Source organism: Pangasianodon hypophthalmus, chromosome 9 (genome assembly GCF_027358585.1).
Source record: "Pangasianodon hypophthalmus isolate fPanHyp1 chromosome 9, fPanHyp1.pri, whole genome shotgun sequence".
Classification (NCBI taxonomy): Eukaryota; Metazoa; Chordata; class Actinopteri; order Siluriformes; family Pangasiidae; genus Pangasianodon; species Pangasianodon hypophthalmus.
In genome coordinates, this window is record NC_069718.1 from 2,253,614 (window position 1) to 2,277,016 (window position 23,403).

The 23,403-nt window shown below is 37.6% G+C and overlaps 2 protein-coding genes across 3 annotated transcripts in view; both read left to right on the forward strand.

The window, feature by feature from the left end:
- Positions 1 to 1,016: 1,016 nt before the first annotated feature.
- LOC117598183 (uncharacterized) lies at positions 1,017 to 19,117 on the forward strand. 2 transcript variants are annotated; one of them, XM_053236613.1, is made up of 13 exons: positions 1,017 to 1,264; positions 1,445 to 1,723; positions 3,068 to 3,346; positions 3,653 to 3,691; positions 4,344 to 4,382; positions 11,330 to 11,366; positions 14,781 to 14,842; positions 14,947 to 15,039; positions 15,135 to 15,200; positions 16,346 to 16,405; positions 16,502 to 16,567; positions 17,454 to 17,519; positions 18,838 to 19,117. In XM_053236613.1, exons 1-13 carry the CDS (start codon positions 1,204 to 1,206, stop codon positions 18,891 to 18,893), a joined length of 1,203 nt encoding a protein of 400 aa, XP_053092588.1. In that variant the 5' UTR covers positions 1,017 to 1,203; the 3' UTR covers positions 18,894 to 19,117. The 2 variants fall into 2 exon arrangements, with proteins under 2 accessions (XP_053092588.1, XP_053092587.1); XM_053236612.1 differs by having other exon boundaries at positions 1,018 to 1,264; positions 16,343 to 16,405; positions 18,838 to 19,115.
- A 3,058-nt stretch (positions 19,118 to 22,175) lies between these two features.
- Positions 22,176 to 23,403, forward strand: part of LOC113524923 (uncharacterized) — an 11,267-nt gene continuing 10,039 nt past the window's right edge. Inside the window, exons 1-2 of the mRNA XM_026911314.3 lie at positions 22,176 to 22,299; positions 23,028 to 23,279. Of these exons, the coding sequence (XP_026767115.3) occupies positions 22,236 to 22,299; positions 23,028 to 23,279 (316 nt within the window). The 5' untranslated portion in view covers positions 22,176 to 22,235. The remainder of the gene's footprint in view (positions 22,300 to 23,027; positions 23,280 to 23,403) is intronic.

Below are 23,403 nucleotides of genomic sequence, written 5' to 3' on the forward strand. Positions count from 1 at the left end.
TTTACACCATATGTCCTTCCTGATGCAACCCTCCCCAATTTTATCCGGGCTTGGAACTGGCACTGGAAGTGCACTGCCTTATGCAGTTCCCTGGCCGGGAATCAAAGCCGGGCTGCGGTGGTTAGAGCGTCTAACCATTCGTCCTCCAGGAACCATTATTTATTATTTATGTATTATTTCATATTTACCCCATCACTTCATTTCCATTGGTCTCTTTACAAACGGCAGGTGAAATAATCAGTAAAACTTATCACTGAGAGCATCCCTCTGCTAATGTTCTTTCTAACACTTGTAATGAGACTGATGAGTGTTTTTGTGTTGACATTGAGGTGCTAGTCAGAGCAAGATGCTAGCATCTGATCGGAGGAACAAAGGAGGAGCCGCCCAAACTTCAGGTTAAACTCGAGTATCTGTCAGATTAGCTTTGTTCAGATAGTGGAGTATTTCTACTCATTGCTGCTGCTGTTCATTTGCACCCCTCAACTGTTTCTTTCAGTCCACTATAGTCCATAGTTTTTCTATAATTCTTCTACTTGTCCATTGCTGTTGTAGCAGAAGTTACCTTGCGAAGGCTACATCCAGCAGCAGAAACCTGGAAGTGTAAAAAGGGTTCATTGTGTGAAATTCTGTTCCAACAGAAAGAAAATGGAAACATACAGTAAAAAAGCAGTAGGTCATATCTGGACTAAAATCATGACTGTTTGGTGTTTGGTGCTTTAATCAAATATAATGTTTAGGGATGAAAGGAGGTTACATTGGTTAAAATGTAGGAATGTAGTAGCAATTATTGCCTTCAAATTTTATGAATTTTACTGACTTGATCTTCAAATAATGCAATAGATTTGCTGAATAAAAAGGGTTGACATGTCTATGATGAAACACATGCAGTTGGATGCTATAGCAATCTGTAACAGCGTCTTGTGTAAGTTTTTACCCCCTCGATTTTTTTTTGTAATTTTGTAGATTTTGTAGTGTTTCAAATACATAAACTTAAAAGAGTAAAACCCAAAGTATAATTTTTAATCTCTCACAGAAGTGATGTAGATTGCACAAGCATAACCACACAGATGGAAACAACACGTTTTTTTGAAGAAACAACACATCAGTCTGCACGCAGTGCAGTTCCTCTATTTTTTTCCATTTTAAAGCCACAATCACAAACTGAAGGATTTCACATGAGTTTCGTGAGGACACAAGACAGCAATGTGGGTTCTTGCTTTAACTGCTCTCCTGGTTTATGGCTCTGTACGCACAGCTCACAGTGGTGAGTAAACCGTTAAACACTAAAACAACGCAGCTTCACCGTCATTATCCTGCTAATTTACTACACAGGTTGCATGATGTGTTAAATAAAGGCATTGGAAAAGCTCAGAAATAAAAACAGACATGCAGAGATTAGCAAAAGCTGTGTACATTTCAGTCCTTCTTGTTTTTGTTTTTGCAGCTATACCCAATCACAGAGGCACAGAGGGGGGTGACACTGCTCTCTCCTGTGAGAATAATGGTAAAGTGATTTGGAGTAAAGGTGTTGATGGAAGGAGAGAGAACATCCTCACTGCTCAACACGGAAAAGCCCCCATTAAACACAAACCTGATCCAGATGACAGATACACTGTGTTAAGAGATTTATTACTCGTGATAAAGGATCTGTCTCTCTCAGACTCGGGGATTTACTACTGTAACTCTGTTCCTGTGGTCAGTCTGACTGTCACTCCATTACAAAGTAAGTGTACAGTAACTTTGGCACGTTTGTGTTATTGATTCAAAAGTAAGTCCTCTTTTACTGATGCTTTAATTGGATGCATGTCACCAATTACTTTCATTTTTTTTTTTTTTGCCTTTGTTAAAGCTAGAAAAATGTTTAAGTTTACTTTATAGCAGCTATACACACCCTCACCAGCCTCTCATTTTTCTCTGTTGAAGTTAAGTTAATAAGACAAAAAAAGGATTGTCAATTTAAAGAGAAACCTCAAAGTGTAAAAGACATTTCTCTGAACAACTTCCAGGGGAGGTGTTTCAACATCTGGAAACTGTTATTTGCTCATACACACATGTTGAGACCTTTGACACAAACTCACATGGTCACTTTGGTGAAAATGCCACCTCAAAAGGAACCGTGTACCAGAGTGATGAGGGCATGAAGGCACCACATGAACTCACTGACTGAAGGGTTTTATACCAGACTAACAGAAAGAAAGAAAGAATCAAACTTCTGAACTAAGCAGTATGTGGAGTAGAGCCCACTGATCTGACCATGGGATCTACCTTTCTCATTGTACCTCTGTCCAGAGGAATAGGACTTTCATGGACAGAATGGTTGGGGTTGGAAATTGGCTGGGCTCTAAGCCACCAAAGCTGGGTCAATGACAGAACTGAAGTTTATACCCCTGCAGTTTAGTCATCAGAACCTATGTCTGATGTAGCCACTGCAGTTTAGTCATCAGAACCTATGTCTGATGTAGCCACTGCTAACAAAAGTTTCATGAAATCTCCACAGGGTGCAGGACATCCATTGGTGGTCCACCCACAGTTAAGTCAATAGTGCTGAAATAGCACAGAGTGAATCAGAGAAAAAGTCATAAGATGCAGATGGAACTTATGTGGACCCTACGGAGCATGCCAGTGTTACTTCTGGCTGGCAAAAGCTAAATCTGACTCACTTCCAGCTGATGCCATAGTTGAATATTACGATTCAGCTGTCAGTTCACAGTAAGCCAGCTCAAGGTTCAAAGCTCAAGGTTTATTGTCATTGACAGGGAAAACAAAGCCATAGCCACACACTGCATGCCCTCTCAAGCACCAACAGAATAATATTTAATATATGTACGTATACTATACATAAAAAAAAAGTGTTTCCATCCTGGCTCTGTACGCACAGCTCACAGTGGTGAGTAAACCGTTAAACACTGAAACAACGCAGCTTCACCTTCATTATCCTGCTAATTTACTACACAGGTTGCATGATGTGTTAAATAAAGGCATTGGAAAAGCTCAGAAATAAAAACAGACATGCAGAGATTAGCAAAAGCTGTGTACATTTCAGTCCTTCTTGTTTTTGTTTTCACAGCCATTTACAATCAGAGAGGCACAGAGGGGGGTAACACTGCTCTCTACTGTGAGAATGATGGTAAAGTGATTTGGACTAAAGGTGTTGATGGAGGGAGAGGGGACATCCTCACTGCTCAACATGGAGAAGTCCCCATTAAACACAAACCTGATCCAGATGACAGATACACTGTGTTAAGTGATTCATCACTCATGATAAAGGATCTGTCTCTCTCAGACTCGGGGATTTACTACTGTAACGCTGTTCCTGTGGTCAGTCTGACTGTCACTCCATTACAAAGTAAGTGTACAGTAACTTTGGCACGTTTGTGTTATTGATTCAAAAGTAAGTCCTCTTTTACTGATGCTTTAATTGGATGCATGTCACCAATTTCTTTCTTTTTTTGCCTTTGTTAAAGCTAGAAAAATGTTTAAGTTTACAGTTTATAAATGCTGAAGTTTATTGTTTGTTCATGCAGTAAACAATGTCAGTTAAGAGAATCTTAATGTGAAACATTACCACATTTTTATTTTTTTTCATTTGTAGTGTTGTTATCTGCATTAAAGCCACAACCCGTATGACTCTTATTATTACTTCTACATTCAGGTAGAACTGCCAAGACAGAGAAAGTTTCCCCTGGAAAAGGTAATCCATTACAACTGTCTTCACACACAAAGCTTTATCTGGAGATTAAACCTCATATCTGCAGTGTTCGTATAAGACACATTTTTAAAAAAGCATTATCATTAAAGCTCCTGAGTGGTGCAACAGCGAAGCATTCACACAATCGTTTGGAGATTGTGAGCAAAATTGATTGAGGAGTCAATGGAGCAAAATTGATGGTATTCTCTGGGTGGGAGGGGCATTCTCTCTCTCCCCTGTCAATCACAGTGACATTAGCCAATTACAGTGACACTAGCTGATTACCAGGGCTGTGAACTCATGTACGCAGAAGAGGGCAGATAGCTCTATCCTCCGAGTGTGTTACTGCATGAGCAACAGTTCAAAAAGATGTGATTGGCTGGTTTCATGTGTCTCAGAGTAAACATGCGCTAGCCTTCGCCCTCATTGTCCTGTGATAGGGGAGAGCTGAGTAGTGGGTGGGAATTGGCAGGTGAAATGAATATAACAATTAAAATAAATAAATAAATGAAATATTTATTTTTCATTTTTCAATATAACAAATAAAATTCATTAATAAATGAAATATATAATACATATATAATGCATAATATATATTTATGATATTTATGAATAATATGAAATATATAATATAAAATATATAATCTACATTCAGGTAGCACAGCTGAGACAGAGGTGGATTCAACTGCAAAAGGTAAGCAGTTAAAATATTATCCTATTAGAAGATGTTAAAACATTATCAATAATACACAAGACATATAAATTTTACCATATATTTGAAATTCAGGTATCACAACTGCAAGAGCCACGATGGAAAAAGATTCAGATGGAAAAGAATTTTGAAGTTCTTTTGATAACATTTTAGTCTTAGATTTAGGCCAGCATAACTAATGCTATATGAGTAATAAAGACTGTATGTGTAGTGCTGTCTCGTTTCATTTGGCACGAAGGAGCTTGCAAAAAAATCATTTTTAAACTTCCTGTCATATCTACTGCTCTACTTCTCACACATTGAGTTTAACATGGGTTTAAATTAATACCTAGTGCGATTGATACAAGTAAGACCTGCATCACAAAAAGATTTAGTAACGCATCAGGTGTTGGGAGTGGCACATTCACGAGTTAAGTAACAGAGGATGAGGAAATATACTACATAAAATCATGATATTTTCATGATCTGTACCAAAGATAAGTGTGGCATCCTCATGCAGTTTGGGTGGATGCAGAGGGTAGTAAGGGTGGTGCGTGTGGTGCTGGCACAAATTTGTTATTTAATCACGTAAAAGAGTTACCGTAAACTAAACTTGCTATATTAATAACATTGCCATAAAATAGCTTTATGACAGTTCTAATGAAAATGACTACATGATGAAGATAACTAAAAAAACAGATCTGCCCTTCTTTCCTAAATTTGGAGGAATAGTAATGATGACTTTGTTTACCTTTAATGATGAACATGATTGTAGCACAATTTTTGACATACAATTCTGTAGATGTTTATTTTCTGACTTCTACATTATTGATTCAGTACAAAAACATTTTAGATTCCAAACATTAGTTTTCCAGCACAAAATGAAATGTTACAGAAAAATGTTTGTATGTCAGCAAAGAAAGCAGCAGATTCCATAAGAGACACTTTTCAGATAAAAACATAATGAAGGCTGCTGGGTTTCGCTGCTCAGTAACACTTCCAGCTCATTTCCTTATAAAACTGCACACACTGCACCTGAGAATACTATCTTTTCTTCACTACTCAAGCCACCGGTTCCTCCTGCTCCATCCTCCCTGACTGCTGAAGACTTTGCCACTTTTTATGATGAGAAGATTGAAATAATCTGCCAGACATTCACTTCTACCCTGACTCCTACACTACACACTGAGAATTCTCCTTCTCATTCTCTGACACAGTTTTCTAAACTAACAACAGAAGAGATCCTGCAAATCATCTTATCCTGCAATCCTACCACCTGCCCATTGGATTCAATCCCTTCCACAATGCTCCAGACCATCTCTCAAGACCTCCTCCCCTTCATCACTACTATCATCAATGGCTCCATACCATCTGGTCATGTACCAACCTCATTCAAGAGGTCAAGGGTTATTCCCATCCTGAAGAAACCCTCTCTAGATCCCTCTGACATCAGCAACTACTGACCGGTATCACTTCTCTCCTTTCTTTCTAAAACCCTTGAACGAACCGTCTACAATCAGCTGTCTTGCTATCTCTCACAGAACAACCTCCAAGATCCCAATCAGTCTGGCTTCAAACCGACACACTCCACAAAGACTGCCCTTTTGGCCGTCACTGAGAAGCTACATGCCGCTAGATCAGCCAAACTGTATTCAGTCCTCATCCTCCTTGACCTTTCAGCAGCGTTTGACACAGTGAACCACAAGGATCTGTTGTCCACCCTCATGAGTCTAGGAATTCATGGTGCAGCATGGCAATGGTTTGCTTCCTACTTGGAAGGTTGGTCATATCAGGTGACATGGAGGGGATCCACATCTGCTCCCCGCAGACTCTCCACTGGTGTTCCACAAGGCTCAGTACTCTGTCCTGTCCTGTTCTCCCTCTATACTCCCTCTATACTCGATCTTTTGGTGAGGTCATGTCCTCACATGGGTTTTCATACCACTGCTATGCAGATGACACTCAACTCATCCTCTCCTTCCCTCCCTCAGACTCTCATGTTTCTGCTCGGATATCAGCTTGTCTGGCTGACATCTCATCATGGATGGCAGCTCATCAGCTGAAACTTAATCCCAGCAAAACTGAACTGCTGTTCATCCCAGGTGATTCATCCCCACGTCAGGATCTTACAATCTCCCTGGAGAACTCTCTGATCTCACCTTCTGTCACTGCACAGAACCTTGGGGTAACCACGGACATTCAACCATCCTTCTCCTCTCACATTGCTAATCTGACACGCTCATGCCGATTTCTCTTTTATAACATCAGAAGGATTCCCCCATTTCTTTCCTCACAGGCCCCTCAGGTGCTTGTTCAGTCCCTTGTCATTTCGAGACTGGACTACTGCGACTCGCTCCTGGCAGGTCTGCCTCTGAGCGCCATTCATCCTCTGCAACTGATCCAGGATGCAGCTGCACGATTGGTTTTCAACCTTCCTAAATTTTCCCACACCACCCCATTGCTGCACTTCCTCCACTGACTTCCTGTAGCTGCACGCATCAGATTTAAAACACTGATGCTTGCCTACAAAGCCAAAAATAGACCAGCACCCACTTATCTCAAAGCACTTATCACACCTCGAGCGCCACCACGCTCCCTCCGATCCTCTAGCACTGCTCGACTGATCCCTCCATCTCTCAGGGTACAAGGAAGACCTGCATCGAGACAGGCTGACAGGCTTGAAGTTTTTAATTGATTTTATATTTACCCATGTGTTATTTAACTAAAGAAAGGAACAGAATCAGACCATTGTGTTTCTGAGAGTGAGGAGATAAATCAGTGATCAGACTGTATTTCTCTGCAGGTAACCAGCAGAACCGAGCAGAAGAAGTTTACTGTCTGCCTCCACATCCATGAGTCCTGATCACACACTAACACACAATGTCCTCTTTTAATTTTAATCACATTTCTGTATCTTATTTCCTTTTGTTTCCTTTGGATTGTTGCTGTTTGCTAGTAAACTTACCAACTTTTATAACAGAATGTAACTGAGAGCTCTCTGTCTATAACTCTCATTATTAATGTAATTATTACATCTAACTTTTATTGCTGAATCTGTTATACTACAGTGTGGAATATCTGCACTGTGCTTCGTATTATTCCTTTCATATATTTATTTGATCTTTGTTTCATAAAATCTATTTACACATTTATTCTCTGTGATTATTTAGCTTTGTGTAAATGTGAAGATCAAGTAAAAGTAAATTAATACACAATAAATACATTAAGGCTCCAGTGTAACTGTAAGGTGTACTGGGTTTAGTTTAATCTACAATAAATTAATTTAATCTACAATTAATTTCATTCAGGCTACATCTATATTCACTCTGATCTCATTAGAAGTTTATACAAATTTCGAGAGACAAACATGCTTGTAGGAACTTGCTGTTTGATGCAGATATGCACACAGAGAGCACATCTGACACAACAAGACTTAATCATTGCATTTCTGAATAAAAATAGGACATGCTTTCTACAGAAAATATTATTTTTAGCTTCTAGAATGACACTCACATCAGCATTTCCTCTTTTTGTCTTCTATTTCAAACAGAGACTGAAGGAGCTCGTGCTAGCTTCCTACGTACATATATATTTACACTTCTAAATATTCAGGACTTTACAGATATACAGGTGTAAATATACAGGACTTTACAGATATACAGGTGTAAATATACAGGACTTTACAGATGTACAGGTGTAAATATACAGGACTTTACAGATGTACAGGTGTAAATATACAGGACTTTACAGATGTACAGGTGTAAATATTCAGGACTTTGCAGATATACAGGTGTAAACGTACAGGACATTACAGATATACAGGCGTAAATATTCAGGACTTTGCAGATATACAGGTGTAAACGTACAGGACATTACAGATATACAGGTGTAAATATTCAGGACTTTACAGATGTACAGGTGTAAATATTCAGGACTTTACAGATATACAGGTGTAAATATTCAGGACTTTACAGATATACAGTGTAAATATATAAGACTTTACAGATATACAGGTGTAAATATACAGGACTTTACAGATGTACAGGTGTAAATATACAGGACTTTACAGATATACATGTGTAAATATATAGGACTTTACAGATATACATGTGTAAATATACAGGACTTTACAGATGTACAGGTGTAAATATTCAGGACTTTACAGACATAAAGGTGTAAATAAACAGGACTTTACAGATATACAGGTGTAAATATTCAGGACTTTGCAGATATACAGGTGTAAACTTCCTAATAATTACATTATGCCAACTACTTTTTTTCTGATGATCTTTCAAGAGACAGTAAAAACAATCGGTTAAGCTAAATGCCAGTGTAATTAGCATATTATTCTCAACCATAAACTGTTGGGGGTTCTTGAAAAAGATGCAGGGACAGTTTATGTCATGGGCTAAAAGCTAGTACTTAGCACACAGATTTAATTTGACAAATGTAGCTGCTTTTTAACACTTTTGTACCTTGCACAAACAAATGCATTCCTCTTGAGTGGTTATTACAACAATGATTAATAATGCAGTAATACGCATTTTCATTGATGTTAATCCAGTATTGGGTTCTAAAGTATGATCTAAACTAGGCAAGATTTTGTCTCTCTAGACTATCTAGAATGTCTTTCAAAATATTATCATCAGTGTGACCTTTTCACAAAAAACAGATGAACAGATATTATTTATTTATTTATTTATTTATTTATTCTTCTTCTTTGGACTGCTCCCGTTAGGGGTCGCCACAGCGGATAAGTGGTCTGCATATTTGATTTGTCACAGTTTTTACACCATATGTCCTTCCTGATGCAACCCTCCCCAATTTTATCCGGGCTTGGAACTGGCACTGGAAGTGCACTGCCTTATGCAGTTCCCTGGCCGGGAATCAAAGCCGGGCTGCGGTGGTTAGAGCGTCTAACCATTCGTCCTCCAGGAACCATTATTTATTATTTATGTATTATTTCATATTTACCCCATCACTTCATTTCCATTGGTCTCTTTAAAAAAACGGCAGGTGAAATAATCAGTAAAACTTATCACTGAGAGCATCCCCCTGCTAATGTTCTTTCTAACACTTGTAATGAGACTGATGAGTGTTTTTGTGTTGACATTGAGGTGCTAGTCAGAGCAAGATGCTAGCATCTGATCAGAGGAACAAAGAGCCGCCCAAACTTCAGGTTAAACTCGAGTATCTGTCAGATTAGCTTTGTTCAGATAGTGGAGTATTTCTACTCATTGCTGCTGCTGTTCATTTGCACCCCTCAACTGTTTCTTTCAGTCCACTATAGTCCATAGTTTTTCTATAATTCTTCTACTTGTCCATTGCTGTTGTAGCAGAAGTTACCTTGCGAAGGCTACATCCAGCAGCAGAAACCTGGAAGTGTAAAAAGGGTTCATTGTGTGAAATTCTGTTCCAACAGAAAGAAAATGGAAACATACAGTAAAAAAGCAGTAGGTCATATCTGGACTAAAATCATGACTGTTTGGTGTTTGGTGCTTTAATCAAATATAATGTTTAGGGATGAAAGGAGGTTACATTGGTTAAAATGTAGGAATGTAGTAGCAATTATTGCCTTCAAATTTTATGAATTTTACTGACTTGATCTTCAAATAATGCAATAGATTTGCTGAATAAAAAGGGTTGACATGTCTATGATGAAACACATGCAGTTGGATGCTATAGCAATCTGTAACAGCGTCTTGTGTAAGTTTTCACCCCCTCGATTTTTTTTCACTTTTTGTAGTGTTTCAAATACATAAACTTAGAGTAAAACCCAAAGTATAATTTTTAAACCCACAGAAGTGATGTAGATTGCACAAGCATAACTACACAGATGGAAACAACATGTTTTTTTTTGAAGAAACAACACATCAGTCTGCACGCAGTGCAGTTCCTCTATTTTTTTTTTTTTTTTTTTCCATTTTAAAGCCACAATCACAAACTGAAGGATTTCACATGAGTTTCGTGAGGACAAAAGACAGCAATGTGGATTCTTGCTTTAACTGCTCTCCTGGTTTATGGCTCTGTACGCACAGCTCACAGTGGTGAGTAAACCGTTAAACACTGAAACAACGCAGCTTTACCTTCATTATCCTGCTAATTTACTACACAGGTTGCATGATGTGTTAAATAAAGGCATTGGAAAAGCTCAGAAATAAACACAGATATGCAGAGATTAGAAAAAGCTGTGTACATTTCAGATCTTGTTGTTTTTGTTTTTATAGCTATGACAAATAATAGAGGCACAGAGGGGGGTAACACTGCTCTCTTCTGTGAGAATAAGGGTAGTGTGATTTGGAGTAAAGGTGTTGATGGAGGGAGAGGGGACATCCTCACTGCTCAACATGGAGAAGTCACCATTAAACACAAACCTGATCCAGATGACAGATACACTGTGTTAAGTGATTCATCACTCGTGATAAAGGATCTGTCTCTCTCAGACTCGGGGATTTACTACTGTAACGCTGTTCCTGTGGTCAGTCTGACTGTCACTCCATTACAAAGTAAGTGTACAGTAACTTTGGCATGTTTGTGTTATTGATTCAAAAGTAAGTCCTCTTTTATAGCTCTTATAGCTTATAGCTCTTATAGCAGATAGCTCTTACTGCATGAGCAACAGTTCAATAAGATGTGATTGGCTGGTTTCATGTGTCTCAGAGTAAACATGTGCTAGCCTTCGCCCTCATTGTCGTGTGATAGGGGAGAGCTGAGTAGTGGGTGGGAATTGGCAGGTGAAATGAATATAACAAATAAAATAAATAAATGAAATATTTATTTTTCATTAATAAATGAAATGTGTAATACTCTACATTCAGGTAGCACAGCTGAGACAGAGGTGGATACAACTGAAAAAGTCAAGCAGTTAAAATATTATCCTATTAGAAGATGTTAAAACATTATCAATAATACACAAGACATATAAATTTTACTATATATTTGAAATTCAGGTATCACGACTGCAAGAGCCACGATGGAAAAAGATTCAGATGAAAAACAATTTTGAAGTTCTATTGATAACATTTTAGTCTTAGATTTAGGCCAGCATAACTAATGCTATATGAGTAATAAAGAGTGTATGTGTAGTAATAAAGATGTATGTGTAGTGCTGTTGCATTGAAATACTGAGTCACAGGGTGGTGTGATGAAGTGGAGTTACTGTTACCACCCCAAAGTTGAGTAGTTTTCTAACAGTACATCCATGAGTGTTTTATTCATCTTATACCACAGCAATTTGCAAAAAATTATTATTTTTTTTTAATTTACTATAGTATGATAAATCATACTTTTTATCCATTTACGGTTACATTTAATGTGGTGGTACATCTCTAGATAGTTCTGTTTCTCACTTACTTTATAGCAGCTATAAACACCCTCACCAGTCTAAAAGAAAGAAAGAAAGAATCAAACTTCTGAACTAAGCAGTATGTGGAGTAGAGCCCACTGATCTGACCATGGGATCTACCTTTCTCATTGTACCTCTGTCCAGAGGAATAGGACTTTCATGGACAGAATGGTTGGGGTTGGAAATTGGCTGGGCTCTAAGCCACCAAAGCTGGGTCAATGATAGAACTGAAGTTTATACCCCTGCAGTTTAGTCATCAGAACCTATGTCTGATGCAGCCACTGCAGTTTAGTCATCAGAACCTATGTCTGATGCAGCCACTGCAGTTTAGTCATCAGAACCTATGTCTGATGTAGCCACTGCAGTTTAGTCATCAGAACCTATGTCTGATGCAGCCACTGCTAACAAAAGTTTCATGTAATCTCCACAGGGTGCAGGACATCCATTGGTGGTCCACCCACAGTTAAGTCAATAGTGCTGAAATAGCACAGAGTGAATCAGAGAAAAAGTCATAAGATGCAGATGTGTAAGCTAGGTAGTGACCACTCAAGGGTGCCATCTGGCCGATCCAATCAGCTGCACTGGTTTTTAATTCTGAAGCCTGTATTCCTCCTTCCAGGGCTTCTTTGGCCATAGGGCTAATGAGGGGCCCTGGTATGCAAGATAGCTTTTGCAAGATAGCAGTTCCAGCCATTGGCATCACATAAATTAATTTTTTGGAGGTGCATCCTGTCAAAGAGGGATCAATGGCTTCAGGTATGCACCATGTATGAGGCCCTACCTGAATAATCAGCGGTGCATCCTTATTCAGTGTTCCACAACGTAGTTTTTTTGTCCAGTAAAGCCATCAGTGATGTGCTGCAAGTGACAAAGGCAGGTATTCTGCTTGCAAGCACATGCCTCGAGTTCAGGTGTGATGCAGTAGACAGTTTAAAAACTCTACAGTGAGCTCCATATAGTGTAACATTAAGGCACTGTTTGGAGCATGCCAGTGTTACCTCTGGCTGGCAAAAGCTAAATCTGACTCACTTCCAGCTGAAGCCATAGTTGAATATTACGATTCAGCTGTCAGTTCACAGTAAGCCAGCTCAAGGTTCAAAGCTCAAGGTTCATTGTCATTGACAGGGAAACAAAGCCATAGCCACACACTGCATGCCCTCTCAAGCACCAACAGAATAATATTTAATATATGTACACGTAATATACATCAAAAGACAAGTGTTTCCATCCTGCCCTCCCCACATACCATCCCATCCATCCTTTGCACATTTTATTTATTGCACATACAAATCTTTGGTTTAAAATACTGTATTGTTGCATTATTCCAGTTATTGCATATATAGTAGCTATTGCACATATTCCCTAGTAATATTACATAGTTCTTGCACACATGGTAGTTATTACACATAGTTATTGCACATATGGTAATTATTGCACATAGTTATTGCGCATGTAGTAGTTGAAGTGTTGCACCTACAGTCAGGTCCATAAGTATCTGGACAGTGACACAGTTTTGGTAATTCTGCCTCTGTACACCACCATAATGGAATCAATCAATGAATCAATGAAGCAATCAATATGTGATTTAAGTGTAGACTTTCAGCTTTAATTCAAGGGCTTTAACAAAAATATTACATTAACTATTTAGGAGTTACAGCCATTTTATACATAGTCCCAGGCTTTCACAGGCTCAAAAGTAATTGGACAAATGACTAATAAGCAGTTTCATGGCCAGATGTGGCCTGTTTCCTTGTGATTTTATGATAAATTAAGGAGATAAAAGGTCTGGAGTTGATTCCAGGTGTTGAATTTGCATTTGGTAGCTGTTCATGGAAACTCTCAATATGCAGCCCAAAGAGTTGTCGATGCAAATGAAGGACGCCATCATTAGGCTGAATGAATGTAAATACAGATGGTTTACCTCAAGATGCAAACCACTGGTAACACTCAAGGACAGAAAGGCCAGATTAGACTTTACTAAAAAAAAAAAACTCTAAAAAAAGCCTGAGCAGTACTTGATGCAAGGTTAACTTGTACCAGAATGATGGAAAGAGAAGAGTATGGAGCAGAAAAGGAAGGGCTCATGATCTAAAGCATACCACATCATCTGTCAAACATGGTGGAGGCAGTGTTATGGCATGGGCATGTATGGCTGCCAGTGGAACTGGGTCACTGGTGTTTATTGATGATATGATGTCTGATAGAAGTAGCAGGATTAATTCTGATGTGTATAGAGCTATACTTTCTGCTCAGATTCAGTCAAATTCTGCAAAACTGATAGGACAGCGCTTCACAATACAGATGGATAATGACCCAAAACATACCACGAAAGCAACAAAGAAATGGAATGTTCTTAAACGGCTGAGTCAGTCACCTGACCTCAACTCAATTGAGCATGCTTTTCATGTACTAAAGACAGAAGATGGCTCTTTCTGTCCATATTTTTACTGCCCTGGACACTGGTGTCTCCTTGATAATGACAGGTTTGTAAGTCGGGATAAGAGACAAGTGGTCAACCATCCAAGATGGGAACATGGATAAGCACTGTATGCTTTCTTGATGTTGGTGTAAACCTTATCCAGTGTAGTTTTGCCCCTGGTGGGGCATTTCACATTTTGGTGGAATTTAAGTAGTAGTTCAAATCATCAGCTTCAACAAAAACATTGTTGCGCATTCTCCCCCTCCCTGTATGCTGTAAATTCAGGTACATTTACATGAAACCTCTGACCAACGACAATCTAGACGAAAAAGTTTTGACTTTCATTCAATTATAATCTTAAATATAGGAGATTAAATCAGATTTCTATCGTGTTCTTATGAGAAGCTTTTTACATTTTCAACTCTAATTACAGAGACTCCACACCTTGTATAATTCTTACTCTGTGCTTTACTTTTAGGAGTTACCTACATGGTGTCTAAGATACAAGAAAATTCAAGAGAATGTTTGAACTTCAGACATTCAGTTCACATTATATGTTTAATCTGGATATTTAATCTGATTTTTTTATCCACCTCCTAAAACATTTACCTAATTCACACAATATAATATATACTCTAGCCTCAGGCGAAAAAAACGAGGAGGATGATGACAATGGTGATGATGATGATGATGAAACACGTAAGTTCACTGAGTTATTTAGACTTCACTGGCCTTTTCAAATGTGAATTTCTTAAGTGCGAAGGCAAGCATGATGTGAGATGATGATGTGTTCTCATTTTCAGCGTGGTGGTCAGTCGCTGCTGCAGTTGGAGTGAGCTCCCTGGTGGTGTTGCTGTTGGTTCTTTCAATATGGAGATTTTTCACTAAAAGGAGAAGTGAGAAATGTTGACTTCATCAGAAACTATTTGCAGCTTATTACATTTAGCCTAATTGTGTGATTCTATAGTATTACCTATGCTCTATATCTCAGCACATCTGCAAAACCAGGTGCAAGTGTATGACTCTGTTAACAACCTTCCAGCAGCCCCACAACCTGGTGAGTTCACCATTAATACTAAGTTTAATTTTATCAGGTAACTTTTAAATTAATTGTCAGCAATGTCAGTATTAAGTTTGTAACTGAATGCGAATACATTATTCAGACTGAACAGATAATTTGTTCTAAACAGGTACAAAGACAGATATGATGAGGAGATGCACCAGTGGTAGCTGGTGATGGTATTAGATGGAAGGGATAAAAATTAATATCTATCAATAGCTAAATAATTAAACAATAGGGTTGAATCAATACATTATCTCCTGAGGTCTCACTGATGATAGCAACAACAACAACAGTAATCTGTAAACTGCTCTGGATTAAGGCGTTTGTTAAATGCTGTAAATGTTAATGATGGAGCAAATTATTTTACACACACACACACACACACACTTAAAGAATATCAGGAGAATATAATCTTTTCAGTGTTTCAAGTCCATAATGCTCCACTGGCTTCAATCTACATTTCCAGTAAACTCAGTAAACAGAAAATTTGTGACTTTGTCATTCAAACCAAAATCACTCAACTTAATTTGTACTTTGATCCGGCAATGTGTGCTCAGACTTTCAACTTTTATTATCATTTTAGGGTGAAAAGGTATTAAGTAAAGTAAAGAGAGTAAGTGATCTACTTTGTTCATGTTCAGAAAGGCTACAGTAACTCAAATAAACAACTATGGTGAGTGGAAAAGCATCTCCGAACGCACAACATGTCGAAGCTTGAGGAGCAGAGGACCACGTCAGATTCCACTCCTGTCAGCCAAGAACATGACCCTGAGACTACCGAGGATACAGACTCCCCAAACTGGACAGTGTCCACTGTCAAAATGTCACCCTAAATAGAGATTTTTTTCCAGGCTACCACTCATTTAATTAGATCATTTCAAATGAAGAAAGGAAAATCAAACTCCTTTGGTTCTCTTGAACCCTGTATAACACTGTGGTGATCTTCAGATTAATATTCTCTCAGGATGTAAAATTCAGAGCTGGGGTTCTCAGTCCCAGTGCTACATGTGTTTCAGGTCTTCATAGCTCTAATCCGAGCCAGCTCTTTCATCACCCGATAACACACAGTAAGAGAATGGATAAAATGTGAAGTGCAGGAAGGTAATAATGTTAAAACAGCATTATTTCTGTTGTAGCAGGATTCAGTGTTACACACGTCTATGACTCCATTAACAATCTTCCAGAAGCCCCACAATGTGGTGAGTTTACTATTAATGCAATGTTTTATTTCATTATACAGCTCGTATAAGTGTATAGTCAGCAATAATATGATTTTTAAAATCTGTGTTTATCAGGTGATCAGCAGAGAGAGAGCGAGGTCGTGTATTTCCTCGCACAAAACCCAACATCCAACACCACAGGTACATAAATGAGTGTTTCTGTAATCATATCACTGCTTTATCATCTTTTCATAAGCATTTCAGTGTTCATTTATTTTTATAGCATACATATCGTGTATCATCATGTATCGTTATTTTTGTCATCACCTGCTCCTAATGTCTAAGACAATCAAGGCATTTTGTACATTTATATAAAGGACTTGTGTGGAGTGTGTTTTCATGCTCATCCTGTCACTCTAGTTATACAATTAATGAACTGATCCTGTGTTTTGGTCACATGGCTTCAGGAACATTTAGTATGATGCCTATATTCATTTTTAAACTTATATAAAATCTTAATCTAGTTTTATGTAATTTTGCTGCTCGTGCTTTACATTAAGGATACATTAATAAACACGATCCTCAGCACTGATGAATTCTGGATTGTGATTGGTCAGAAGGTGTTGATTAATTCTCTGTAACAGCAGCTCTGACAGTAGTGCAGCTGCACATCACTGTTTCTATAGTAACAGCTCATTCACAGGAACGTGTACAGCTGATGCGCTGCTGATAATAAATTGATTAAAAACCGTGTATAATCACTGATATGGTGAAGTTTTCTGTAAGTTGATGTTTATTTAACATTTTATGGAAGGAGTCTCCAGTGTCAGCACTTTGTAACAGTCAGGTGAAGCTGTAACTTTAAGTTTTCTGACATCTTCAGTACAGAGGAGTTTATGCTTTATTTAATAAATATTAAATTGTAATCTTTGACAGCTTGCTGTGGTATAAGAGGAATAATAAATATAACACTTGGGGGTGTGCTGTTATAGTGTGCTGTAAACAGGAAGCAGGAAAGATGTTATACATTTGTTGTAAAACATGTTATAAAGAAATGAATAAAATAAAAACTGCTCTGCTTTATCAGGCAATCAGGAGAGAGAGAATGAGGCTGTATATTTCCTGGCAACAGACCCAACGTCCAACAGTGCAGGTATACACACAAACACACACACACACACACACACACGCACACGTCACCTCAGTGTTCTCACCACTTCATGACCTTCTTCTATCACCACAATGACATACATTACACTCAGGGTGAGTAGAGGTGCTAATTAGCCAGCAGGACAGTGTTATCACCTATGATTACCTGTGATCACCTATGATAACGTGATTACCTGTGATCACCTGTGATAACGTGATTATCTGTGATCACCTGTGATAACGTGATTATCTGTGATCACCTGTGACAACGTGATCACCTGTGATTATCTGTGATTATCTGTGGTCACGCATGATTACCTGTGATTAGCTGCAATCACATGCGATTATCTTTGATCACCTGTGATTACCTGTTAATACCGGTGATTACCTACGGTTACCTGTGATCACCTCTGTGATCACAGGCTATACCTGCAATCACATTTGATTAATATCTGCAAACACATTTGATTGGCTGTGATCACCTATGTTTACCTGTTAATACCTGTGATCACCTATGATTACCAGTGATCACTTATGATCACCTGTGATTCCTCGGGTTAATACCTGTGCTCACCTGTGCTTAATGGTTAATACCTGTGCTCACCTGTGCTTAATGGTTAATACCTGTGCTCACCTGTGCTTAATGGTTAATACCTGTGCTCACTTGTGCTTAATGGTTAATAACTGTGCTCACCTGTGTTTACAGGTTAATACCTGTGCTCAACTGTGCTTAAAGGTTAATACCTGTGCTCACCTGTGTTTACAGGTTAATACCTGTGCTCACCTGTGTTTACAGGTTAATAACTGTACTCACCTGTGCTTAAAGGTTAATACCTGTGCTCACCTGTGTTTACAGGTTAATAACTATACTCACCTGTGCTTAAAGGTTAATACCTGTGCTCACCTGTGCTTAAAGGTTAATACCTGTGCTCACCTGTGTTTACAGGTTAATAACTGTACTCACCTGTGCTTAAAGGTTAATACCTGTGCTCACCTGTGCTTAAAGGTTAATACCTGTGCTCACCTGTGCTTACAGGTTAATACCTGTGCTCACCTGTGTTTACAGGTTAATAACTGTACTCACCTGTGCTTAAAGGTTAATACCTGTGCTCACCTGTGTTTACAGGTTAATAACTGTGCTCACCTGTGTTTACAGGTTAATAACTGTGCTCACCTGTGCTTAAAGGTTAATACCTGTGCTCACCTGTGCTTACAGGTTAATAATTGTGATCACCTGTGATGAAATTTGACTGTGATAGTGGGTTAGGGTTAGGGTTCTGCATTGGTATTTATCTAATCTCACTTCTTGTCTTTATTTCCAGACCAGGACCAAGTTGGACAGCTCTACGCCAAGATCAAGCCAAAAAATAAAACCTGAAGTTTGTCTTTATATCATTATTATCATTATTAATAATACGTACCCCTGCAGCTATAATTTTCTGTATTTAGTTTGTAATAATTGGATGCCTGTACTGCTTTAATAAATTCATCTAACACACAATCCCACATATGCATTTCTTTGTACTTTTTTGCATTAGCAATAAAAGTAGCGACGCAGTGTTTACTTCCTGTTTTGGTGAATCACCTGGAAACTTTTACATCATACAGTGTTTTTCTTTGAAAATTCTTTGATAATTATAGACCATGACACATGACCTCATTTTTGATGCATCCTGAAAAAACTTGAATCTCTGTCCTTACAGCATGTTTGAGCTCATATTATGGCTCTTTCTTTTTTGTTAGCATTATAAAAAAACCTTTAGGAATATTTGTCTCAACTGTGTCATATTGTCTTAATCTTGTCAGAGTGACTCACTGTGTCTGTGTGTAAATGGCTCAGTTCCATTTATGTAACAATTCTATTTTGAGGTCATTTCCATTCCATATTCAGCTGCAGGTTCTGCGTCTTTATCTACAGACCAGATCAAGCAGTGATCATCTGCTTCAGCTGTAATTACCTCATTAAATAGAAGGTCTCAGGTACAGACTGTTGTTTCTGTGAGAACGATCTGCATGAATTATTAATATCTCAATTGGTTTTCATGTTGAAATCAAGCCAGATGTAAACAATAAGAAGGGTGTCTTACTGATTTAAACTCTATCAAATGTCTTCAGAAAACACAAAGTCATTGTTCTTATTTTAATTGTGGTCTAATTTACCACTAAAGATGTTACAAGCTGGTACACGTTTTGGCATTTGAAGTAACAATTCAAACAAAACACAGATTAACTGCAGGGAGTCCTAAAAGTGTCCATACAAACAAAGGGGAAATGAACACTTTTTAGCAAATTATAACTTCATCAACAAAACATCCTCTACATGACTGCCGTTTCTTTGTAAACACACATGGAGTCGTCTCTCCCAACCTTGGCTCCCAGTTTGGCAGCAGTGTGGTGTGTGTGATGTGCTCGCCATGTTTCCTGTTAAAGCCCATCGCAACCCTGCGACAGCTTCCTGATCCAGCCATGAGAATGATTTCAATACGTTCTTCTTTTCTCAATACATTCTTCTTTTTTTCTTAAAGCCTATCTGAAAAAAATATATATAATACACGCTAAGTCTGAAATATTTTGGAACACAAAGTGTTAATTTCCCCTATGTATGGAGACTTCTGGGACACGCTGTAGTTAACATTCCCATCAAAATCATATCACACCACTAACGACTCTAATTGCATGATTTTTGTCATAAATATATCAAGATGACAATCCAGGGTGAGCACGATTTTAACTTGAATTACTTTATGTTAAGTTCTTTAAAGAGTAGTCATAAATAAATTATTTAAAGCTTATTTATAGATCCTTGCAATAATAATTTTTAGGGCTGTAACGATACACTCCGGTCAGGATTCGATTCAATTCGATTCTCAGAATATTTAGAAAAAAAATTTGCATGAAGAAAAATTACAAGTGACTCAAGCCTCTGACTCAAGAATTTTTTTCTAAATTTCTGAATCATAAACAATGCAAAACAATGTGCACTTTTGTCTGTATAAAAGTAAATAAATCAAAAATTGCTACAAACAGAGGTTTAATGTTGGAAACAAAAAGTACTACAGGTTCACCGTACCTTACAATAAATTAATACAATTATAAATTCTCCCATAAATGTGATTGAATAAACAAAGTATCTGACCCAGGGAAAATGATCGATTGAAACATAATGAGCTCCGTAGCAGAGCCTGAGGTGCCATTTTAACTGGAAATAGAGCTCCAAAGTCGCTAAAATGCCCAATTTCCATGGCCTTGTTCTTGGGCACTGTAGATTGCAGAGGTGCAGAGCTGGTGTTGTTTAAAAGCTAGTAAAGAGCTCTTTTTAACTGTTAACATGGTTGTGTAACTGTATAATGTACAATGCATGTTGGTCACTGTGATCCAGAGCTATCGGTCACTTCACAAGTGCAGATGATTCCCGATAATGGAGCAGGCTCTCCACAAAAGAATGCAATCACATGACCAGCGTGCTCTCTACACACTTTAACTCTATGGGTTGCGCAGTTTGGGACCCTGGTGTCCCAATGCATAAGAATGCTGATTTCCACGATGTGAAGCCACATTCCTACGATGCGTGTTGTCAAATTTTTGGATTGTGATGCATCATTAAACTCCTAATAATCAAACATTAACATGAATTTTTAAAATATGATAGTATTTAAAAAAATTAAATGGACTTTATTTTTTACAGAACATTTCAAACTTCAGTTTTACAGAAAGTCTATAGTAGATTCAGTATGTTTTTTGTACATTTGAAGTAAATTACTGTGTAATTATTTTAGTAAATTACAGAATGTGTTGCCAGACAATTTAGTAAATTTCTGAAAATTTTTATTAAATTACAATACATTTTGACAACATATTTAATTAATTATAGCATGTTTTTTTAAAGTAAATTACAGTACATTTTGGAAACTTATTTAGTAAATTACAGCAAGTTATTTTTTTTTAAAGTAAACCACAGTATGTTTTTAGTAATCACAGTACATTTTTAGTAAATTACAGAATGTTTTTCGTAAACTACAGTGATTTATGTCAGCATTACTCTGTAAACTACAGCAGGTTTTTAATAAATTAAATTTGTAATAAACTACAGTATGTATTGTAATGAAACTACAGTAACATTTTAGCAAAGGTAATAAATAACAGCACATTATTGTAAATTACATTAAATCTTTAGTAAATTACTGTGAGTTTCTGGCAGCACTTTTAGGAAAATACATTAAATTTTTAGTAGCTTTTTTAAAAAAAACAAATTACAGTTTGTTTACAGGCAACAGTTACCACTAAACTACTGTCATCACAATAATACTTACATTAAATTACTGTTATTTTATCATACAGTATTTTACTGTAAATTTGTGAATTTTCGTGTGAATATTACAGTCTAAGACACGCACTTGCATCAGGCAGGCAGCAGTCAATGTAATTTTGTGAAAATCCATGATCATGAAGAACAGAAGAAGAAAAACAGAATAACTAGGTAGGCTCTGGATGATATATAATCAAAAAATACAAAATGAGAAGAGTTTGATAAGAGTTCTGAGCACAAGAGTCTTTCTAAAGCACTTAATGGAGGTGGAAATAACCATTTCAGACAGCAGTAATGTAACGATGAACCCACACGTCTGGCAGCACGTCATTCTGCATTCACTACTTCCTCTTATTCGTTTTCATTTTGAAACTAAACCCAAATGATCTTAGATCAGTTTGGCAAAGACAGCAGATGATGTGGGTTCTCACTTTAACCACTCTCCTGCTCTGTATCACTGCACACACAGCTGAAAGTGGTGAGTAAACCGCAATGCACTTTTATACTGTGTTCATCTGTAGTGATAAATAATAGTGAATAATAGTCTAGTCTTTTCCATCACTAATTTTAAATGAATTAATTTTCAATGCAGAGTTATAGACTGTTTTTCTTTTATGATATACATTTTTCTCTTGTTTTGGTTAGTTGCTGGTCTTAAATGGATATGTAATTGCTCACTCAATTCAGTTCTGTTTAACTGCCACGGACGTGGGGAATAAAGTCAAAGCCAAAAAAGAGAGAATGTGTAATGTGAGAGTCGAATGATTGTTTGAAATGTTTCTGCAGTTGTGTTGTTGATCACATTTCAGTTCTTTTGACTAGGGGTGTAAAGAAAAACTGATTTGAATCAAAAAATCACTCCAGCAGCTGATAGAATAGAGCTGCATCGATTTACAAGCCTGGATCCAATTCAAATCGAAAAGGAAATGGTTAAAAAGTGATATTTAACATTGAAAACCAAATAATAATAATAATAATAAAACCACCTCCTCTGTTCTAAAGATTTTCCTGTAGTGGGAAACCTAAAATAAATTGAATTTAATCATACTGAACCAGACCTGAATCAAATCATTCTGAATCAGGCCTGAGTTGAATCATCAGTAGTGAACTGAAGTGTATAAGGTCATTAGTTGCTTAAATATATCATAGCGCATATTGTATCATCTGGAAGAGGGACATTTACACGTCTGTTTTTAACTTTTACAGGCTTGTCCATTCAGAGACGCACAGAGGGAAGTAACACCGTCCTCTCCTGTAAAAATGACAGTAATGTAACCTGGAGTAAAGGTGTTGGTGGACGGAGAGCAGACATCCTCACTGCTGAACATGATCCAGATCAGCGAATCATTTTATTAACTAATTTCTCACTCATGATAAAGAATCTGTCTGTGTCAGACTCGGGGATGTACTACCTTAACTCAGTTCCTGCAGTCAAGCTGACTGTGACCCCCATTAAAGGTGGGTTTAACACTGAGTTTGTTCTGTGTGTGATTGTATTGGTCCTGTTTCACACAGGTGACTTTATATGTGTTTCATTTCTATGGGGAATTGCAGGACTTGCTCCAGTGCAATGGCACTTTTT

Excerpts from the sequence above, each read along its gene's own strand:
- LOC117598183 (XM_053236612.1), top strand. The coding sequence starts at position 1,204 with ATGTGGGTTCTTGCTTTAACTGCTCTCCTGGTTTATGGCTCTGTACGC. Across the intron at positions 3,692-4,343 it reads GAAAGTTTCCCCTGGAAAAG|GTAGCACAGCTGAGACAGAG; the intron begins GTAATCCATTAC and ends ATCTACATTCAG. Across the intron at positions 4,383-11,329 it reads GGTGGATTCAACTGCAAAAG|GTATCACGACTGCAAGAGCC; the intron begins GTAAGCAGTTAA and ends TTTGAAATTCAG.